The sequence below is a fragment of the Rhipicephalus microplus genome, chromosome 3 (assembly GCF_043290135.1).
Source record: "Rhipicephalus microplus isolate Deutch F79 chromosome 3, USDA_Rmic, whole genome shotgun sequence".
NCBI lineage: Eukaryota > Metazoa > Arthropoda > Arachnida > Ixodida > Ixodidae > Rhipicephalus > Rhipicephalus microplus.
This window is the reverse complement of record NC_134702.1, coordinates 228,536,540-228,558,896: the sequence shown is the minus strand read 5'-3', so window position 1 is coordinate 228,558,896 and position 22,357 is coordinate 228,536,540. Positions and strand designations below refer to the sequence as shown.

At 44.8% G+C, this 22,357-nt stretch overlaps 1 protein-coding gene across 3 annotated transcripts in view; it reads right to left on the bottom strand.

Annotated features, from left to right (window-relative positions):
- Positions 1 to 21,975, bottom strand: part of LOC142804154 (phosphatidylinositol 4,5-bisphosphate 3-kinase catalytic subunit beta isoform-like) — an 88,948-nt gene extending 66,973 nt beyond the window's left edge. For 2 of the 3 annotated variants that reach the window (XM_075890767.1, XM_075890769.1), the window contains exons 1-5: positions 21,735 to 21,975; positions 12,673 to 12,874; positions 11,878 to 12,109; positions 6,895 to 7,130; positions 2,257 to 2,433 (exon numbers count right to left, since the gene is read on the bottom strand). In XM_075890767.1, coding sequence (XP_075746882.1) covers positions 2,257 to 2,433; positions 6,895 to 7,130; positions 11,878 to 12,109; positions 12,673 to 12,819 — 792 coding nt within the window. In that variant the 5' untranslated portion in view covers positions 12,820 to 12,874; positions 21,735 to 21,975. The remainder of the gene's footprint in view (positions 1 to 2,256; positions 2,434 to 6,894; positions 7,131 to 11,877; positions 12,110 to 12,672; positions 12,875 to 21,734) is intronic. The other variant, XM_075890768.1, reaches the window with a different exon arrangement.
- Positions 21,976 to 22,357: the final 382 nt, after the last annotated feature.

Genomic DNA, 22,357 nt, shown 5'->3' with positions numbered 1-22,357 from the left:
AGTGAATCACAACAAAGTTTCTACGTTCACTCATGGTTTCGTAATGTATCATAGTCATTTCTTCCGTGTTTTGAACGCACCAAGAACACGGTCATTGCAATCGCTGCAGATAGTGAGCAAACAATACAACACATAATTAAGAGAGTAACGAGTGGTATTCATTGATATGTCACTTCGCATATACCCTTCACACTTCTCAAAACTTCATAACGTCTCATATAAAGCAAGTCCTAAATGGGCTATACGAGCTAGTACAAAATGCTTTCATGCACCTCTTATTATATTTACGTAATTATTGTACTTACTCTTGTTTAAAAGAAAAGTATAATAATGAAGAAAGTAATTCACATTTGGCTAGTATGGGAACAAAAATTGCATGTTTCGTATTTGCTTAGAATGGAGGATGGGTAAAGCAATTCCTTATACAAAAAATAAAGGACGAAATGACTCGAAACGCGAATGCTGACTGCTATCTCCAATTCACTTGTTCTTGTGCATCAACCTGCAGGCGTACAAAAAGATGAAGGGAGCTGAAAAGCAGATTAAACACTAGAGTTAATGTGCGAGAAATTCAGCATCCCAAATTGCACTTCATATTCAATATCATCCTGCAATAACTTGCTCTTCATAATTGCGTAGCTTTCTTAATCAGCATTCATTTCACCTCGTGTACTGGGATATTTTGCCTGGCATATTACAATTTTCTTTCTGCCTCAAACTCCCAATACATATATTCTTGTTCAGGAATAAGCAAGAAACTTAGTGCGGCTGCGTACTTCCCTGGACTGATAAACTTAGGTGTATCCTATGTCTATATACATAGGCGACAAACTCATTGATACATGCAATAGCTCAGACGCAATAGGATTCAGATTTGGCCACAAGTCCGAGTCAGAGTAAGTCTGGGTCAGTTCCAATTTGTTATTTGGACTCCGATTGAGAAAATACTTGTTAGGACTCAGTCCAAGTGACGCCTGAGTGCAAATATGCTTTTTGAATCAGTCCTAATGAGCTCCACTTTTTAGCCGCTCTGTGATCTTGTCTATCTATTAAAAAAGCCTTAATTCGGCTCACTTAAACTCACACATTTGACGCACTGGCTTTCATGCGCACCTTAGGCTACAGTTATTATTCAGAAACTTCAGCTACGAAGGAGAAGAGGTGTCTTCACGCCTCCTGAAAACTCTTTCGCGGAAGTCTTGATAAAGTTACATCATGTTGCGGCGTTTTCAATAAAAAAATTCTTGTTCAGTGGCAACCACTCATACCTTGCATTGATGGCATGAGATCAAAAAAAGTCACGTAGAACACCGACTACGTGAGAGATCTGTGTTAAAAACCACTGACACCATAATAATAATCTGTTTACACGCTGAAAAACTCATCAATCCACTTACCCAAGCTCAATCAGACTCAAATCAAGCAGTGAGTCTGAGTCTCGTTACGACTGAGTAATAATTTGGTCAGTCTCTACGAGAAGACTATTTGTGAGCGGGAGAACGAATGACCGAAAATCTGGCGAATCTGGATCTGAGGGAGCGCTACTCGCGAAACATGGAAAAGGTCTTAAGGTCTCCGCGTGTCGGCGTGCATCATGCGTCGTTGTCTGCTGCTGCTGCTACTGTCGTGACGGTCGACCTAATGGACTGCAAAAGAGTGCACTTTCTCTAGCCAAGTCTTAAGAGAGTTCGCTTTCTCTCTCTCCATCACCTCAGCACTCACCGCACGGCGAGAGAGAGTGATCGGCGTACATTGACAATGCAAACGCTCCCTTGCCCGCGAAAGACAACGCGCTGCACTTCTCTTCAACCGCCGCCTTTTATATATGAAACTTGATTTCATCCTGCAGAGTGGCCCAGGTGGGACTTTTTTCTACTGTGTAGTTGAACAACGAATATTCGCATCATCGTTTTAACTAAAAGCGGACTGCATCCTCCCCGACTCTCACGTTAGTAGTTTCAATGGCCTTCCCTACAGGCTTCAACCCTTCCCAGTTTCGTCACTCGGACTCGGCTCGCGCAGCAGGTAGACTCACTGCGGAGACTGCGTGTGTTGCCCCCGTTGGTGGGTGCCAGGCGCCAAAAGTTTCGTTCGTAAAGGGGCCCTGCAACACTTCTTGAGCACTTTTTTTTTTCAAATATTTGTTGATGTATACTGTCTTGCTAATTTCTTTTGTTTTTATAACTTACCTTTTCCCTCACTCAGGCTAATTCTGCTGTCCGCTGAAGCATACAACTATGAAATCCACAGGCATACCTTGTACTGTAGCAGCGGCAGCTCCTCGAGCAGGTACTCCTCCCGACCGCACACCTTGAGCACGAGGCTCTCGACCGTGTGGCACAGGAACTGCTCCTCCGTTCTAGCGTTCTGCATGACCTGCTGCAGCAGCTGCCGAGGAGTGGCGCTCACCGACGTGCTCACGATTAGCGAGCCCTAGTGAAAGAGAAATTTTAGGTTTTCTAAAAATGAAATAATATACAATGCTCTTAACCACCATTTGTGCTGTGAAAAGACGTCGTTACATCTCGGCCAGTGGCAGGTGTTTTAGAACCGTCGCCGTTGATTGCAAAACAAGCCAATGAAAACTAATTGAGGGACCTCGTCTTGGTGTATCACTGCCAATATAATGTTGGCGAAAAGCGTGGTCGGAACTTACGAGAATAAGCATGTCGGCTTTTTAGAATATTTAAGCTTCAATGTGCACGAGCTAGAAAATTGTGGGTGCGGATATGTAGCAGCAGAACGCTCATGCTTCAGGATGCTTTTCGTTTTAACGAGGACATCTTTAGCAACCTAGAAAGAAGAATACTTTAGGAAAAGCTTTGCATTTCTTCGCATTATAAAACAATTGCAGCCTATACGCTAAAATGTAGTCAGCAATCATACTGACCCCCTGATAAGGGTTACCTTTTAGTAAATCCGTTAAGGTGAATTCGGTGCGCAAAATCAATTTTATTGCAACAGCACTTTCATGAAGCCATTACGTGCCATGCGAGACAAAATAGCACCATCAGTTAGCGTGCCCTGTATTATGAGCGTATGCAACAACGTGCGAATATGAGACAAGACGTAACTAAGGGTGATTTAAAGCAGAAGACGAAAAGCAGCCAGACGTGACAAGAAGTGTTTGTTGCCAGCAGCCAGCGCTTTTGTCACTCAAACATCATAGCAGACTGCTTATGCTGATCAAAGGACATATTTATGTGCATCTGTGGTGAAACCAAATGACGATTTTTAGTTTTGTAGTAGGGCAACTATTACTGCTGTCATTTTTTTCCGAGTGAACTTCACTAATTCAAAGAGCCAATGTAAAACCACTGCGCATAACGTATTCACTGCTATAAGGGAAGGGCTTCTCCTTGTTCAAAGCAGTGAGCCATACAAGCTGCCTATAGCACCTCAGAGCGACTTAGTCATTTCTAAAAAATTCTGTGAAAGATTGGTAACCTTACCGTGAAAAACGTATAAATTATTATCCCGTTTATCGTGCACACCTCGATACCGCTCCTCATCGCAAGCAATCGTAATATCACTTTTCTTTTCTATAATTTTGCAGTAATGGTATGCGTTTTTGTTTTCCTTTTTCTTATTTGCTGCCTCGTCGCATATTGGTCCCTACCGGCCATTGCATCATGAAACACTCTGCTTGATTATCCCATGTTGTTGTGAACGGCTCTCGCTGGTAGAACTCTCGCAGATGTTGCCGCTTGGCGCACCAGATTCAAGTCACGCTTGAATCCCGTGGAACCTTCTTTACTGCTTGCGAATCGCCCCATATGGGACTGAACACATGCAGTGTCTCATGGATTTCATTCCAGAGGACAAGCTCCAGCGATAACGGCGTAATGTGCGATCACACTCATCCAAAAGTCGTCGTTTCACCTTCGATCAGATTATTGACGACTGACGTCCACGTTCGGATCTGTATTTGCATGGCGAGCGTAATACCCCTGTCACACGGTCACCACCAAACTCCGTTGAACACCGTCAACGTAAATCTCCCCTAGGGAATTCGACGGAGAAGGAGTTGTGGCAGTGTCACACGGCAGTGACAAGGTTGTAACAGTTGCCGCGAGGCGGCGCAGTGGGCGGTGTTTGAGTTTTGGAAAAGTATTCTAATTTCATCTGTATTGATTTCTAGTGAATCCTCGTTATGCGGTTTTACAAAAAAGCACTATTAAGTAGGTTAGCGACTAACAAACCATTAAAATAATTTCAAATAAAAACGCATTTGCTAAATGTAGCGATGCTGCTAGTGACGCTGGCTACATTGTGCTTTTAGTTGTTTTGTTGCCTGTGTACATGCCCGGTACGAAAGTTCTTATGCTTCCTCGCCTCGTGGGCGCACTTTTGTGTTCTTCAGCCATGAGTGACACAGTGGACGACGTGAGGAAGTGGTACGATATTGCGCTTGTAATGACGTTGATGGGCTGGCGCCGGCCGGCCCGACTCGCGAGGCATGGTGTGTAGGGCATCGGTGTGGAGAGTATGTGAACTCTGGCGGGCGTAAATATTTGTAAACAAACACGCGTTGTAAATGAGTACTACAACGAAAGAACTTTTAACATTGCCGAAATGAATTATTCTTTCACTGCGGCCACTTACTGCTCGAAATTTTTCTCTGACCTCTAGACTGCTGGGGACGAGAGTACCTCGTTTCGCTGCAAAGGGAGATCATTGAACGTCCTTTGCGAAATGCTCCGTTTACCCTCGTTTGCGTAAGGGTGGCCGCGTGACAGGGACCGCATCTTCGTTGTCGTAAGGACGAGGGAGTTACACGTTCTTCGCGGGTGCCCGTGTGACAGGGGTATTACTTCCTTTTCATTTTCGAAATTTTTCACCGGACACAAGTTGGGTCATAGTGTCTCGACATTTAAAGGTGTAATTGTTTAGTTGTCCAGCGGCACAGTGACGTTACGACACGCTTATACTGGCCAGCACTGTCATACCATTTAGGTAGCAAGCAAGGAGGTTCCATAGTATGTCTTATGGAGTGGAGGTGAGCCCCGATAAGTGACGCCGGTCGCCGCCATATTGGAAAAGGAAAGACTCGGAAGCAGACGACAAAGTGCGCTTCGTAGCTTCGCCCTCCCAGTGGCCTTTGGAGACTGTGACATGCTTTTGTAAAGCAGCAAAATATTTTACAAGGCCATGGTGGCTTTGTGCGTCGCTCATTGGTGCACAAATGGCATCAAGAAGACGCCCGGGATCACTTTTAACGCTTAAGTATTCTCGCGTTGTTCGCTGATAATCACCTGTTTTTTTGCGCATTCTGGTAAATTAGAAACAATATCAAAGGTGCGCATATGTGTATTGCATGCGTATAGCTGTATGGAAGGTAATTTGAAGCTTTAAATGCTCGCTGACTTGACGTTGTTCATAAGTTCTAGGTTATGGACGAAACACTTGTGGTTTATGGCTGCACGTATCAAACATTGGAATGAGTGGCACGTCTGAAATCCCCTTGAATTCCAAGTTTTCTGGTGTTGTCTTACAAGGCAAAACTCACGGCGTGCATGTATATTTTTTTGGCGAGTGAATATCAAATTTGGTGCATATTTATTGACGGATTCGCTAGAATAGAGCAAAGTTCCATGCCGTGATTATCCACGTTACAGGTTTCCGAAAGACAGTGCGCTGCGTTCTGCCTGGCAACGTACTGTTCAAAAAAATAGTTGAAGGGTTACGGATGGTGACTACCTCTGTCCTATTCACTTCGAAGAATGCTGCTTCGACAGAACGTGGGGCAGACAACAAGAATGCGGCCTGGCAGTGCACCTTCAATTTTTCCTGCTTTCCGAGCGCATCTGCAAAAACCTGTTAGTTTCTACCTCTTTGAGGTAGCTTCAATAGAATGTAGTCACAAATATAAGCAAGTGCGTCTAAAACAAGATGAGACACCTTTGAAATCTGTTTTATCTTGCCGACGAAACCACAACCAAAACGCTGATAGAGGAAGTTGCTAAAATGAGTGAGTGGCGTTATATAAAACATCGAGCTACCTCGTTTCTAGGGCTGCGCTTGCCAAGACACCACTTGTCGCCAACTGAAGTTGATAAATATTATGCAGAACTAACGCTACTGCAATCATTCTTATAAACGGTTGATTTGGGGTACGTCTCTTGGAGCTTGTCGGTTGCACGCGACATCGGTGCTTCGGTATTGGTTCTGCCTGTAAAGTGATTAGAATTCGATAACTCTAGAAAAGTTCCAGGTAACTCCCAATTCACTTAATTACCTTCTTTTTCTAACTATAGCTTTAATTATTTCAACTTCCTTGTATATATTTTTTGATAATCTGCCGACACACATACAAACACGTATATGAAAAATGCGAGCAAATGTCGCGTTCCCCTTGATATTGAATATCTGCAGGCGCATTTCTTAAAACACCAAATATATACTACAACCTTTTTGTACCGCAATGGTGCGCCAGCAAAGTCGATATGCGAAGCATCCCTCGACTACGGATTGATCTGAAAGCGTGCAGCTGACAATAGGTGCATCGAAAAATTTGCTTCATAAACAAGAAGAGGCATTTATTCGGTGGTGTAACCTAAAAGTGGTTTCCATCTCATTTTTTTCATCGTGTAACTGCAAACCTACTCGCGCAATGCGCGTATTCTATTGCAATCTAAGGCGGTTCCGCCCTGTTTTTTCTCTAGCAATATCGCCGCCGCCGGCTTCACTTGCTGCCGTCGGCGGCGGTCGGGACTGCCACTCCAGAGGTTTTATAGAACCTCCAGTGTAGCAATATGTAACAGCTTTGACAATAAAGGTTCAACGAGACATACAATGACATCCTTATGAGCACTCAATCACACATGATTTTCTCTTTTCCTGCAATAGAACCAGTTGAATCTGCAGAACATCACAACAGCTTGCCCATCTCACCCCTCTCTCGAGCAGGATGTGTGCGTCAAATGCGGTATCTCCGGTCACCCTGTCGACCATGTGAGGCGGCGGAAACTGCGATGAACAGCGATCGACGCGTGCTGGGTACCGGTACTTGACCTGCTCGAGCGGAGGCCACTCAGCTCGCTGGTCGGCGATGGCACTGCAGAAGGCACGCATGTTGCGCCTGAAATCGTTCACCTCGGCACTCTGCAGGGCCTCGAAGCTGTTCACGCCTGCAAAGGCATAAAGAACCGAAAAGGACAGAGAAATATAAATGTTCATTTGTGAAACAGCACCTCAAGCGGTGGCCTGAGGAGGGACGGCTCGCCAGGACCCCTGTGTTTCCGACTGGCCCTTTGGTCCTGGCGAAGAGTTGGTCTTCCTGGTTCACGTAGTTGAGCCCTCGTACGTATGAAATCGGGGGCCGTTTGTTTTTGGCGCTTCATTTAAGCCTATCACTCGCAGATCACCACGGTTTGCGTGACAAGGGAATGCCGTGAGAAAGTGTGCTATAGTGGACGGTGCATTGGAGAGCGATCAGATGTCCGATTGATAAAACTTAGCCGTAACTGTCGCTGCTAAATGGTGGATAACAGGCTGTCAATGTACTGAATTCTTATGACACACTCTATTGTGTATAATTGTAACACTGTCACGATTTAGCCTTTTAAGGCGCTCACTGCTTAGCATTTCCGTGAATTTTCAGCACACATATGTTTTCTTTTCATTGCGACAAAAATTCTACGCAAAACTTTTGTATTTTGTTTTGTTTCTCAGGGTTGAAATACTTTTATGGACGGTTTTAGCAGCGTGTTGAAATGTGCTGCATGTATGATGTCATGAAGCACCATGTTGCCATGGGGCAGTGGAGGGGCACCCCACCTAGTCACCTAAGAAGAGGGGGCGGAAAACTCAGCCCCATATTTCGAGCTAAACGGCAGGGGACGCTGCAAAAAGCAGTCGCCTCCCTTAAAGCAGAAACCTGCGCACACCAGTGATGAATAGCCAGCTGCAAGTGTTCAGTTTAGGCCTTATGGTAGCAAACACGGCTGCGCTATGGTTGATTACGGCCTCCGAATAATAACTCTGCCATCAGAACTGCATGCAGCGCATTTGCCATTCATATGGGCAAGAGAGCCGTGGTCAGTGATTTTAGTTGTATTTTTTAGTACTTTTCTATGGCTAATGTAAAAAATACACAAAATAATAATGAAAGATTTGTAGTTCCTAATTAAAGAGGCCAAAAAGTAATTTTTATAGCTCTTGTACTCACCTATACAATAGAATGTTAGAATAGCTTGGTTTGTGCAGGTTGGTACATCATTAGAGGAAAATTTAAATGGCAAACGACGAAGACGCAACACATACAAGAGAACTGTGGCTTTACTTGGTACTGACGGTGCGATATATCCACGCATCAAGCTCGAACCCGTATGCACTCTTCATGCATGCGTACGCACAACCATCACAAAAATATGCGCAATCATCAGGTATCCGAAGGATGGGTCGTCCTTCAGATGGACAATGATTCCTTTTCAAATGTGTTCAAACACTGACCTAGAGACTTTCTTGCGGCTTGATGCGCACGTGTGTATGAGCTTGACGTGCCGATACGTCATGCTGTTCGCTTCACAAACTCCAGTTGCAATTAATGCGCAAGCTCTGTTTGTGTTTCAGCTTCGTCACTAGCGATTTTTAGGTGTGCTCTAGAACGACAAAAAAGCTTAGTGATCAGAGTGTCTAATAATAGAATGGTAACGCGAAATACCCCGTCAAGCGGTTACAATAAAACTCTTCGGTGTGAAGGAATCATGAAGTCATACACGCGCTGGGAGGTGAGTGCTAAATCGCTTTGCATCCGGGCGCGGTTGTTTGTTTACGCATGCGCGCGTTTTCCGCGCATGATCAGCAACTCTACATGCTTCACTGGTGACAGCGAAGGCGGAGCAGCTTCTCAGCGAGCAACTTTTTTTTTACATTGTAAGCAGCTTATAACTAATCGGGCATGGATAAGATTATGCATGCTCCGACTTCGAAGACCAAGCACAGTACGCATAAAAGCGGTGGATGACGTCCCGAAAAGTGAACGACTCCACACTTCACCTCCAAAACTCTCTCGCTAGGCTGTTTGACCTGCCAGTTTACTTTGACTAATAAGCGCAATTTATAAACACGTCTCATACTGCTTGCGAAATGTATAACGGAATACTATAGCTGAAATGTGCCAGCAAATTCGAGTTTTAAACCTATTACTGGTAACATCTACCTAAAATACGCATAAAGTGTTTGACGTACCTTATCTACGCAACTGTGATTGGATGGGCAAGCAATGTCAATCTCCAATGAGTGGGACAGAGGTGGCTGTGGTAGTAGCTTATATTTATGCTAAAGTTGTTACTGCCTATGAGTCGTTTACCACGATGTAAACGCGAAGAGGAAAAAGAAGTAAATCAGGCAAACGCTGAACTGACAGTTAAAAGCTTCTTGACTCTTCGTGCTCTAGCCGGCGCGGCCATAATAAAAACAATCTTGCGCAAGGGTAATCAGATATGACATTACCTTGGGAAAGTGTCAGTTATCCAGTAAAACTTGCAAGAAAGAAATGGTCATGAGAAACAGTGTTATTAGGCCCAAGCTCGCAGGCAGGATTCTTTTTTTTGGCGGGAGGGGGGGAAGGGGGGAGCGAGGGACGCACTTGGCGAAAGATTTGACCATTGGAAAGAAACACCCATTTTCATTGTTTACCTTGACAGAGACAACCCCATCCATCCCAATTCCCGTGCCCCTAGCCTCACCTTCCCTCCACGCCAATGCTGTGGCTACGGGCCGGAGTGTGCAATATACGCAACATCAAGAAGCTCATACCGTGAGAAAATGTGGTACTGTGCGAAATATGGTACCGACTAACGGCATTCTATAATTAGGAATTGAAATTACATGACTACCGCTGCCGCAAACAGCTGTATCATAGTCTGGAGATATTGACCTTGCGAAGGCCAACGATTATAATAATGACTTTAGAGTGAAAGTAAGACAATGCGCTATTTTAGGCGTGCCTAGAAAGTTAGTTTTGGTGACAATCGAAACTTATCGTAAGAACAGACATTTAAACAAAGTGATTCCACCTTCTGTGTTCTAAAATGCTCCAACTCGTGTCATATTTGATGGACCAGAGAGGAACAAGGAGGACAATGGTGACAAGCGATAAAAACTCGGTCTCGGCAAGTTCATCCGTATCCTGTAAGACGTTTCCTTTATTAATTTGTTTTATTCGTGCCGATCGTTCATTACGAAAATATCTCAAGGGCACGAGACATGTTCCTAATAATGCAGATTGCATTGACTTCGAAGTTCGTTAGAATACTTCTTCCAAATGTCAGAAAATTTATTAAAATTCACTCAGGTTCGGAAAAAATTATATGTTCCTATGCTTCGGACTTACTGACACTCAGTGTTGCCTAAGGTCTGTTCAAGCAGATTCACTGTTGCTAAATTTCACTGAAATGCTGGTCGGTCGAGTTTATTAGCTATATTCAGGTCAGTCAGTCTCAGTAACAGTCATAATTAACGTAATAACCTGCTCAGCTTTACTCACTCCCACTCAGCCTTATGAGCCGCTCTGATTCTGAGTGATTACAAGTGAGTCGATGTGAGGGAGAGTTCGCCAATCTACGCTGCGCCTAAACGTATAAATAAATGGGAGTTGAAAAGACAAGGATAGTAGGTTAGCGTTAAATAACATGGTAGTGAACGCTACCACTCTATTAAATATAATAATGCACATTACTGCATGTTAATGGCAAGTGGACTTCGCGAGCGCTTGTGAAAGAATTGCGTGAGATCATGTTGTGTAGTCTCGAGCTGACTATTCAACCATGTTTTCCTTACTTTTCTTCTTTCCTGTCCTTTCTCTTTAGTACTCCCCTTTCTCCTACCCCGGGTGTAGGGTAGCCAACCGTGCCTAGCTTGGTTAACGTCTCTGCCCTCCCCTTTTCGCTCATGTTACTATTGCTCAGCGTATTCGAGTAGGAGCAAAACTCGTCCGACTTCACACACGTTCATGCTTACATCACTTCACTCGGCTGCCTCGCATACAGACAGTTTTGAAGGGAGGAAGCCATGACGTATTAAGAAGGAAAAAAATTAAATAGAAGCGCATGACGTTAGGTTCTTGTGAAAAGTGGCCTCTTGCTCCCACGCATTGCCTTAACATTACGCGCGCTGTTTGGCGCCTATCTATTTCTTGCGCGCCGTGGGCAAGAAAGCTTCAACATGCGTCTTTTCTTTGTATGTCCAGCATTAAGCTCAGGGGCAGCCACTTGCAGTGCTACTTCAAGATGACAGGCGAAGTAATGATTTGCGCCTCTCTATTGTTTTGCAAAGAAATGGTAAAAACTACATACCATGCGCAAGAAACAAGTTAAATTTTCGTCACTTTTTCGTGGCGAGCAGTTCTATTGTGGCGTACTAGAACGGCTACTTGTGCACCGAGCGCAATCAGTATCAATATTCATCCTGTTTCGAATGTGAGTTTTACCATCGCAAATAACGTGTACACCTCATCATTGGCACAGAAAAAGAGTATTCTGCATATTGTGATGGCGTGCAGTTGTTTGAATAACTACCTGGAAATCAATATTGGAATATTTGAATTAACCAGTTTTTTTTTCTCAATGTAGACTGCAGTATGACTTCAAATGCAGCAAAATGTTTCCACATCGGCGCAGAGTTCATGTGCGAAAACGACAGGGACCTGACTTATAAAACGGTTACAAAAAAATTTATTGTCTCCAAGCAAGCCCTGTACGGTGAACGAAGCCAAGACGCAAATTTCTATCTGCCAATTTCTCTCTTGTTTGTGTACATTAATTGTAGTGCCAGTTATGTCCGCACTGTTCAGTCGCATCTCCTGCCAGTGCACTTGTGCAATTTCGGGAAAGGCAGCTGTAGCGGTGCCACAAGAAAGCCAGGAGCACTCACCTCTGCCGATGAGTAGTCCAATTTGTGTGTTGATGGCTCTGTCAGTCTTGTCGGCCCGACGGTCGACGAGCTTCAGCAGCGCCTGGAAAGGACGCACGTCGCAGAGCCGCCGCTCTTCGTCGGTGAACTCCTCCCGCTCTGAGGTCCGCTCGCTGACGCACGTGAACACGTAGGCGTCGCGGTCGCGCAGCACTCGGTACAGGGGCAGTTGCCGCGCCTCGCGCCATGTACACTGCGTGCACGGGTCCAAAGAATAGCACCACATTGCACCGACTCGAGTAAGTATGAAGCCGACGCTAAACTAACATACCAAACGCTATCATTGTTTCAAAGAAATACATTGATGTTGAACGTGGAACAGGCGTGTATGCTTCGGCATGTTAGTACTTCATGCTCACTTTTGTAGCGCAAAGTAAGAAATTGAATGAAAAAGAAAGAGCGTTGTGTCCACCTTTCTCTTTGCCGTCCTTGTTCCTAATGAACGATTTAAATGTGAACTTCGAAAGGACTTCATGCATGAATGTTGTTTTCTTTTTATTATTTGAAAAAAATAGTACAGTGGATCAGCATAGGAGCTTGAATTGTTACTGGCGTCTAGAGGACGTCGAATGAATTCCTTTATACCACTGACTGCGAGTGAAATGTAACTAAATACGCCAGTACGAGCCACGTGAATCCGCTAACGTTTCTAACTGTGCGGTTACTTTCACCTGTGCTGATCCCTCACTTAAGGCACAATGGCCCCTTTTGTAATGAGCTTTGTCACTGTCGTATTATAAATAGAATTGCGCCTACCTCCTTAACTTGTTCAAGTGTGGATTCCTTGTGAACCTGGAGCAGCAGTAGGAGGCCGTTGGGCAGGAGCACTGTCACTTCGACGAGGGAGTCCGATGGTCCCGAGATCCAGGGGTCATCCAGGAGTCCACTGCCCGGGGGGATCATGGTGCTGGCTATGCCTCATGCCGCACCAGCAGGGCCGTTGTCGTGAGTGCTGTTCCTGGATTGTCAAAGCTGAGTCACTGTCGTTCCGCTAGCGAAATGTGAAAGAGTTCGGTCAGTTTCAGCTACAAAATACAATGACTAAAAGCGTGCCTTAACGGGGACGCCTCAATAGGTTCAGAGAAGTTTGAGTAGTTTCTATAGGGTGACATAATTTCTACGTGCGTAGCATTTCAGGGATCCCGCTTGTCGTCCTTCCACATTCTCGTGTAGCATGGTCACGTGGTGGTCCATACAGTCAACTCAGGTTAAAAATAAGGCTAACAATGTTTAAAAGCAGTGCAGGGTAGACTAACAAAGCATAAACTATTGTTGCGCTGAAGCGGGAACGTGTGAACGAAGAAAGAAGAAAACGAAATGTTCTGGCTTGGAAGAAGCTCGGTGACGGTGCGACTGCCTTTCGCTATTCACCATTGAATAAACACACTCTATCGCAACAATATTTTAAAGTACAGAAGAGATAATCAACAATTGATTGCAGTATATACCTCAAGTCACAGAAAATGCTTCTGAAGCATCCGACTGATACCTGCACCCGGCACAAAAGGGTCCCCCCGCCTCAGCAAGCGAACAATTACCAAGGGAGTCGTGGGCCGGTCATACCCAGCGCAACGACTCTTGTTCAAGTCTACAAAGGTGCAAAACACGTGACAGAAGTTGAGTAATCGATGATGCAGTAGCAGCCAGCGCCTGAGAACGTCGCAGGAAATTCAATAACAGTGTAGCTTAATTTCAGTTTTGGAGTGCGTCATTCGGTGATGAATGGCGGTGCAGTAGCCGCGGTGGCTCGCGGTTTTTCGCAGTGCTGCTCACCGTGAAGAGAACGGTTCATGGTGTGAAAAGCAGTGCATAAAAGAATGCACAGGACAAGCTCTGAACTAGCAACTTACATCTTTATTACAAAAGAGGTCTCTCGTATAAAAAGTGTGTTCCATCAAGCATTATACTCGGTTTATCATAAGCGTAAGTGCTGTGGCCTACAAGGTATCGTTATCATGGGGTATCTATCTATCTATCTATCTATCTATCTATCTATCTATCTATCTATCTATCTATCTATCTATCTATCTATCTATCTATCTATCCGCCTATTTTGGGTGCTCTCGTGATCTCCCCCTTAACTTTGGGTAAACAAAATCAGTATAAGAGAGTAACATAGTTTGACGATCGAATATGACTGACAGGTCATGACATTAATAATGTGACAATCCTGTTAAGCACGTCATCAAATCCTTCGCGTCAGAGGCGTGTGCCACATAATCGTGCACGAATAGAGTGTGTGTGCCACACGTGTGCATGCGTATGCCACAGGTTGCACGAACTCAGAAACGGCGTCAACAGCACAACAGCGCTCAGAAAAAGTTGACATCGGCAGTGTTTACATCACGAATGCGAAAAATAAATGCCAGGGTCGCAGCAGAAATTGGACTTCAGCATCCTCGTGGGAATCTTTTCTACAACAAGGCAGTGGTGGATCGACATGGGTTGGTAGCGGCAATCACCCTTCCCCAATGTGTATGTCGGCTCCACCCTCCTCTTCAGTGCTCGTAGTTCACCTCCTGTCACCAATTGGGAAAGATGAGTGAAATCACTGGGAACACAAAATAGCGGTATTTGCACTAAGAAGTTCTTATTCCAGTAAAAAAAAAAAACTTATGACCACATTCTCCTCTGTAGTGTTACATTAGGACCCTGAAATTACTAGCTGAATGCCCCCTGCCACAGAGATAAGCCAGTTGTTGAAACTGCTTTTAAAATAGACCCTAGTGTTCGTGAAACGCAATTGTGGTTCCATGCTGGCAATTCAATTTAAAAGATTGCAAATTCAATTGTTCAGTAACCTTTTTTGGGTTAACGTCTATTGTAGTTAAGCGCCATCCACTGAAGTTGGTTTATGTAGCAATGTACAACGCCACCTTCGTCATGATCAAATGTGCCACGTTTCAGCTTACCACTTCTGGTATTGCTAATACCCATGCCCATGTTGCTGGTGGCATTGTTACGCAACTCTAAACAGCTGCTTATATGAAACATAGGCGGCTGTTTAAGAATGTGTGTGCGTGCATTTGAACATATATTTAGCGCCACTTTGTAACACTTTCCTCAATAAAAGATCACAACATGATCACCTCGCGTCCGCATGCCTCCAATAACTTCGATTTTCAAGGTAGGTGATACCTGCCAATTTCTATATGTGAAGCATCTCTTTCACTCATGTGTACAACGCCATACGAACGTTCGTAGGAACGCACAGCAATGCATTCCCCTCGCCACAAATGTTGGAGCGGTGCCAAGTAGGTGGCCTCGCAGCTGCAGGTTGACGTCATGCTCCCCTCCCATGCTTCCCTCACAGATGCGCTTCGACGTCACTCTCTCATTCAACCGCAGAACGCTCGCTGGACGGCCGAGCTGCCAGCTCCTCAGCCCGCTCGCAACACACTTCTCTCTCGTTTCGCCCTCTCCACTGCCCACAACACTCAACCACACGTCGAGTGGAAACACTCTTTTTGATTGCTTATATGCCATAAAGCCTAGATGAAACCCAACCCGCCTCCCGTGTCTTTGCGTTCCAAACAAGCGTTTACTCGAGTAAACGCTACACCAACTTTCGCTTCAAAACGTTCTTCCAGCACCCCACTTCAACGGCCGTTTCAACCGCGTCAATGCCGTGCGCACCGCTGCTGCTTCACATCCCATCAGTGTGTCACTTGGAGAGATGTCCATATATTTTTTTCCTGTAGCCATCATTACCATGCTTCAAAATTTCTCGTCTCGCCGATATTGCCACGCACTTTCCATTCTATGTTTTATGCTGCCGGCGCACAGCATGTGTACCTACTGCCTTGCGCGATCACCGCCAGAATCTCTGAGAGCATTTTACGTAACTTTCTTGTCATCTGATCGAATTGAGCGCGGAAACACGAACAAGCAGAGTCTATTCGGGAATTCTGGAACAAACTCAGTCACCAGCCATATTGCTTGAATGTTCGACGCCATGTGTACGAAAGCCGACGCGTGTTGCTGCGAATTAGATTATGGACGGTGGAGCTCTGTTCGCCGTTATCAGTGTACAGCGTACGTGCATTGCTTGCTATAGTTTGCCCTTCAGTTTTATGGCTGCGAATTCAGCCATACAAAGAGTTTCAATTTGACTGCGTTTACTGATGTCACGACTAAATTACAATGTATACGCAATCACAGTTAAGACCAGTGTTCTTTTATTTCTATGATGTTAATCCAGACCAGACAGGCTTTTCGTCAAAACCTCTACTTCACTATACAGGTTGTTACAGCCGGTACGCAACGCAATATGAAGCTACCGTATTTACTTTTACGTACGAAGATTATCTGACAGATGCACATACGAAAAAATTATTATTGCTCTCCGCAATAATAAAAAACAAAGTTAAACAGGTTTTTGTAACTTTTTTACCCTTTGGTAGTTATCGTTTCTTACTTTTTTGGGGTTGTAGACTTGCTGATTTTTCAGCTTTAGGCCTTTATTTTTCGTTTATTTACATTGCACTCATCATTTAGATAAAAATATGTTTCAGTACCTGACGATGTAATCTGTCGACTGAGTTGCTTCGAATTACTAGTGTGCCCCCATGCTGCAACAGGCAATCAGGATTTGATAAATTGTGCCCACTGGCAACTTCTGACTCCGTCAGCCAGTAGGCACAGTGTACAAAAATTGTGTAAACTTCGTGCTTCGCTGATTGACGTGCTCCCGGACAAAGCAACAACAATTGTCTATCAGCCAGCCAAAACTGCCTTTCCCCGAAGTGAAAAAGGGCACATTGCTACGCGACACGAACTTGAACAAGCGACTGTAACAGCAACGTCACACACCGTGAAAGACAAGACTGGACTATGACTGAGTGTGCGCGCGTGTGCTGCCGAATGTGCTGTGTTTCTCTCTTCCCTCTCTGCTCTCTATCTTTCATTTCCCCCATCCCTCTCCCATGCACAGGGTAGCAAACCGGCTGCCTATAGGCTGGTTAACCTCCCTGCCGTTCTTTTCCCCCCTGTTTTCCTTCCTTCCGTGACATGCTCGCACTTCGTCGAAAGGCCAAGAGTGCAGGAGCATTGGCCATCGAAGGTCACAGGCCCAGTAAAAACACGCGATTCAGCTGCGCAATAATAATGCAATCAAGCAGACCACGATGCCCAGCAATGTAATGGGTTGTTAATATAGTGTTATTGTAGGAATATGTATGAAGTATTAAAGAAAACAAAAAGATAACTTGCCAGCGGTAGGAACTGAACCTGAGCCCTTAGAATAACGCGTGCGATCCCTTATCAGCTGGGCCAGAGTGTCAGCCATCCCCCTTCTCCCAGTCCACTTTATGGGGTATATATGTTCATTGAAACCCGTATATTTTGTCTAGCAAACAAAAAACCCCTTCAACGTCCCCCTATTATCTTAATCTCAGCTGCACTGCGATTTCGTGCTTCCGGGTTTATGCCAGATGCTTACACGAGGCACACGTAGAATTATTTCATCGCCGACCTTGCCCCTCACGCCAATCAAGATAACGAGCTCGGCTGCAAGGGCTTCCTTTATTAAAGAAAAGAGCACTGTGTTTTCACGCTAAAACATGAAAAAAAAACAGTGTATAATATAGAGAGTTTGCGCATGCATAGTCTTTGTAGACGCGATCTTCACCAGCGTTGCCTTAAAATAACTGTATATGCTTTTTATGGAAGAAGATATGCGCATTGTTCCAAAATTTTGCCTGACTAGCATCCATTGTAACGCGGCAAAGCCGCGCCCTGCTTTCGCAGGTGACTTGCTTAAGTCTGTCACCGATCAGCGAAGCGTACAACCGATCGCGAATAGACATAGCTAAAATATCAATGACTGGCGAAGAAAGAAAAGACCTTCTTTCGGGACTGTTCCACGGGAGATCAAAAGCATTCCTCGCTTGTAGAGCAACGCAAAGCGCTAAGGCGTTGTGTAGTGCCGAACAACATGCATCGCCAGTGACCGCGTGGTCAACTGGCGCCAGCTGTGGAAGAAAGTGACAACTCAGGCACATCAAATATAGGTCCTCCATGATCCAAGAAGTGCCCCACTAAGCCTACAGCATTCATTATTGTTCAGTGTATTTTCCGATATTGGCGTGGAATACGCACAAATACTTTGCTGTCGAAGCTTAAGGACAAGAATCTAAAGCAAATAAAAGCACCAGTCTGTAGCTAACAAGCTAGAGAGCGCGCGAAAGTCACTTGGTAGATTCTAGGTGGGCGGCAACCGCTTTCCGAGGTGTGGCCTATGCACCAGCTTTTCCGCAGTGCATGGTTGCTAGTGGCGTTGGAAAACTAATGCGCTACTCTGATACCTAGAGGCAGCTTATGCGGTAGTGACTTGACGTTGCCTAACTTTGCAGCGCCCTCTGGATTTAGCAAGAGTCACGAACTCACTCCGTGCCCACAATTCAAAGTATTCGACTGGGCATGGCATAGAGCAACAACGTTAAATAGCTGACAACTTACTTGGACAGGTTGTACCACATTGCTGATTGCTACTGCAGAACACTTGGAAATGATTGAGAATCTACGCAAGCCAATAGTCAAGGTTCGATGAAAATTATCTTTGATTCCTCAGGCTGACACACAAGATGATATAACAATTAGGACTGCGGCATGGTTGATGGCAAGAACAGTGTCGTAAATCTTTAATCAAAATTTTTTAATATTACAAACAGGTATAAAGTTAATCTCAGGTTTTCTTAGCAAAAACTTCGATGCGATCATGAGGCGTGCCGTGTTAAGAAAGAACTCATTCACTTCAAGAACGGTTGAATATTTACTGTGCATGTAAATATGAGTAGACATTCACTTTTTCAGTTGTCTCCATTTGAAATGCTGACGCCATGGCCGGAAAGTGAACCAGCACCCTCCTGCCTCGCAGCGTTTTTTCCTCGCGGTTATCCATTCATTCCCATGACATTAGAATTGAATGAATTACCACGAGGAAAAAAATAAGCCAGGAAAGCCATGAAAGCAATAGAATCAATGAGGGAAAGGAATTCTGATTACTATATGTTACTAGGGGCAAACAGGTGGGCTCAACGACGCACAGAAGTTGATAGTGATTTCCAGTTGTAAGCAAAGGTGAAAAGAAAGGATGTACAAGGGCACGATGCATGGCCCCGAGAAATGCGTGAACACGTTTTTCAATCGTCCCTTCGTTTCAACTGAGTAAATCTCAGCTGCTGACCCGCAAGACACGAACTTGATACCGGCCATGGCAGTGCCATTTTCGTAGAGGCTAAATCTTAGAGGTCCTAGTAAGATTTAGGCGTACGTAAAGAAACCCTACATGATGAAATTTCGCGGAGTCCTCTACTTGAAAGCACTTAATAGTCACATCGTGGTTTCGGAAGCTATATCCTCATAAAATATTGTTAACGCTTTATGTCCTTGCGGTGTCAATTGAAACTATTTCACGTTTCCTGTAGCAACTTCAAAATAGTATAGAAACTTGGCAACTTTTAGGGTAGTATTTCTGAAATTATCCCCACTGTGAATGATACCACCTTTGTGAATTATCAGTAGATGGAAGACAAAAAGAAGAACACTTGACCGAAGTATTGGGCAAAGCGAAAGTGGGAAGCTGGTGCTGGTAAAGGCCGTTTTCGAAAAGAAGTGTCAGAGTTTTTCTAGACTTCCACAATACCGAAAAAAGGGTTGGTCGAGATGTGGTGTACAAACACTAATAACCTTATTTCACACCGTGTATCTAAATCTATAGAATATGCATCAATGCCTCCATTTCTCGTTTTTAGATTTCATGAGGTCCTAGTCATTAGGTAAATACACCCTAAATATCCTCCCACTCAAATACAAAAATTCTGAGTAGGAAAAGTTGATAACAACATGGATCGTAGCCGATCTAACTGCGTAGTTGGACTTCCGAATACCAACTATGGGCTTCCCGACAAACCAAACGATCTCACCAGAACCCAATTGCTCCTTGGCTGACGGCTCAGCGGGATTCAACAAGTCATGTAATCTTACCAAACTCAAATAGAGTCGTCTCATTCTTTTCTGTTTCATTGCAGTTTGAAAATGCTGACGGCTGTTGACAACTGAAATCGGGGGGGGGGGGGGGGGGTTAGACAGCCATGAAACATTAATAAGAAAGAAGCAAATAAACAAGCACCTCTACACAACAAAGCCGCCATACATAAGCAATATTAGGAAGACTGAACATCGTTGACGCTGAGCCGCCAAGACATCTCCCCAAAAAATTGCGTCAACCTATAGAAGCAAACTACAATGCAGGAAATTTTACATCTGTAATAAAAAATATATCAATTTTTGACAGGGTTATTCGCTCAGACGGATCCGCAAACAAGACTAAAGTGATTTGTAAGAAGTCCACAGTTTTCTTTTCAGCATAAAGGTGTTAAAATGTGTTCTGTACAAGTACAGATGACATGACACTTGCACCAGCCGGCTGATCGAAGTTCCCTTTTCTGCAGAAATAACTAAAGAGCAATGTCGTAATGATACCAAACATTGTAATAGTGTGTGCTGCGTGCCTGTGCAATTTAAGCAGGAAAGAAAGCTTGTAGCTGTCATGAGCTGGAAGCCGCGGCTAACAACAGTGCCAACAGCATCGTGCTCTGTTGCTCCAGAAAAGTGTGATTCTATGTGTATCTGTCTCTTTATCTGTTTCTGCACCTGCGCATTACCATTTAGTTTTCCTAAACAGAGACCAAACGTCACAATCAAAATAAAAAGGTAAATATTCAATGGTAGCGCGAGGACTTTCACCATTTCTGGATATTTTTAACAAGAATTAGGCATGAACACGCAAACACACAGAAGTTACACACTACACGTACGTTATCATGTGAAGTGCCGGTTCGACATGCATGACTTGCTGAATAGCTGCATCTGCATCTCTAACGGCAGCTATTGTACTTGCGCAGCAGTGGTTTTAACGTTTACGCAAGCGAAATTTCACACCTTTCGAATGACCGTATTGACGTTGGGAACAGCACGCAGTTTCAAGGTGCAAAGCGGACGTTTTATTAAGGAACGCCGAAGATGCGACATAAAATCACACAGAAAAATGAACAACCCCTTGTTTCTGGCACGAAACTACAAGAAATTCGTCCGAATTTTCGAGAAAGACAAGATTCTTAGTGGCCGAAAAATTTGTCTAGGTCAAGGGGTGGAACCCAGGACCAACGCCTTTCTGGCGTGGTCGTTCTACTAATTGAGCTAGCCAGTAAGCTAGCCCTGGACCTAGATGAATTTTTCGGGAACTAGAAAGTTTTTCTCGCTGGCAAATCCGTACGGATTTCCTTGTGACTTCATGACATAAACGCGTGATTGACTATCTTTTTTTCTTTTTTAACTGTTCCGCTATCTTCCGGGTGTCCACAGAGCTCATTTTAAATAGTGCACATAATAAGCTCGTGGAGGCCTCAAGCTTGGTACTCTTCCCTTGTTGCGAAATCTTTTATTAATTTAGCTTATAATTTTCTTGGATATGAAATAAGTTTCCCGCAGCACGAATTTGTATGACAGTTCGTGTGAATGCCCTGGCATCTGCGGTTGGCGATGCCACCATACAGGGCATATTTCCTTTTTAGTAAAATCTACTGATAACATGACATGTTACACTAAAATATATGTTCTGTCCATGATCATAGTGTTTTCTAATTACCAGAGGATAAAGAGAGCCAGCAGTTTTATGGCGCTTAACAGTCGTTTATCAAAAAAAAAAATGCGTGGGGCAGCGCAATGGAAAAAAAGTCAGTTGACATAGGGCGAGAGAAGCGCACTGATACAGCGATGCTTCAAGCTATTCTTTTCCCACAAGAGCAATACCTCACCTGACGTCAGCGACTCCGTTCGGCAACGATTGCGAGATGTACGGAAAGTGATGACGAGAAATCCCCGAGTTGTGTTCACCAAAGCACTGGCGAGTGCGCGGAGCTGGGCACCGCAAACGCGTGGACGCACCTCGCAGCCAACACGGGTAAATCAAACTGCGGCGCTTCGAGGCAGCGACGGAGAGGCGGCCGCAGCGATTCGCAGCACGCGGTTTCCGCCGCGTTCTATCGGAAAGGAAGTGTTTTGAAAGTACGGGTGTGTTTGGAAGCGAAGGGTGAGGGGGCGGGGATATCCTGTTTCCCTTTGGAAGACACGCGCCCGGAAGGTTACGAGAGACGTCTGCGAAGCCAACCGCCAACTAGACGCGGTTACTGCTGCTACTATCGCTAAAGCGTCGTTACTGTACTGCGTAGCGAACGTCAGCTCGCGCCGGTGGACCTATTGTGTTGCAGCCTCGTGCTGCGTTTGGCCTGATGAAGCAGGGCGTGTTTAGAACGAGCAGAGAGCGCGACCAAGTAAACAAAAACAGTCAGCGCTGGCGCCTTTTTCCGGTGTTCAGTAATGTACAAAGCGTAATTTCAGACCCCCCCCCCCCCCCCTCCGCGCTCACCACCTTTTTGTT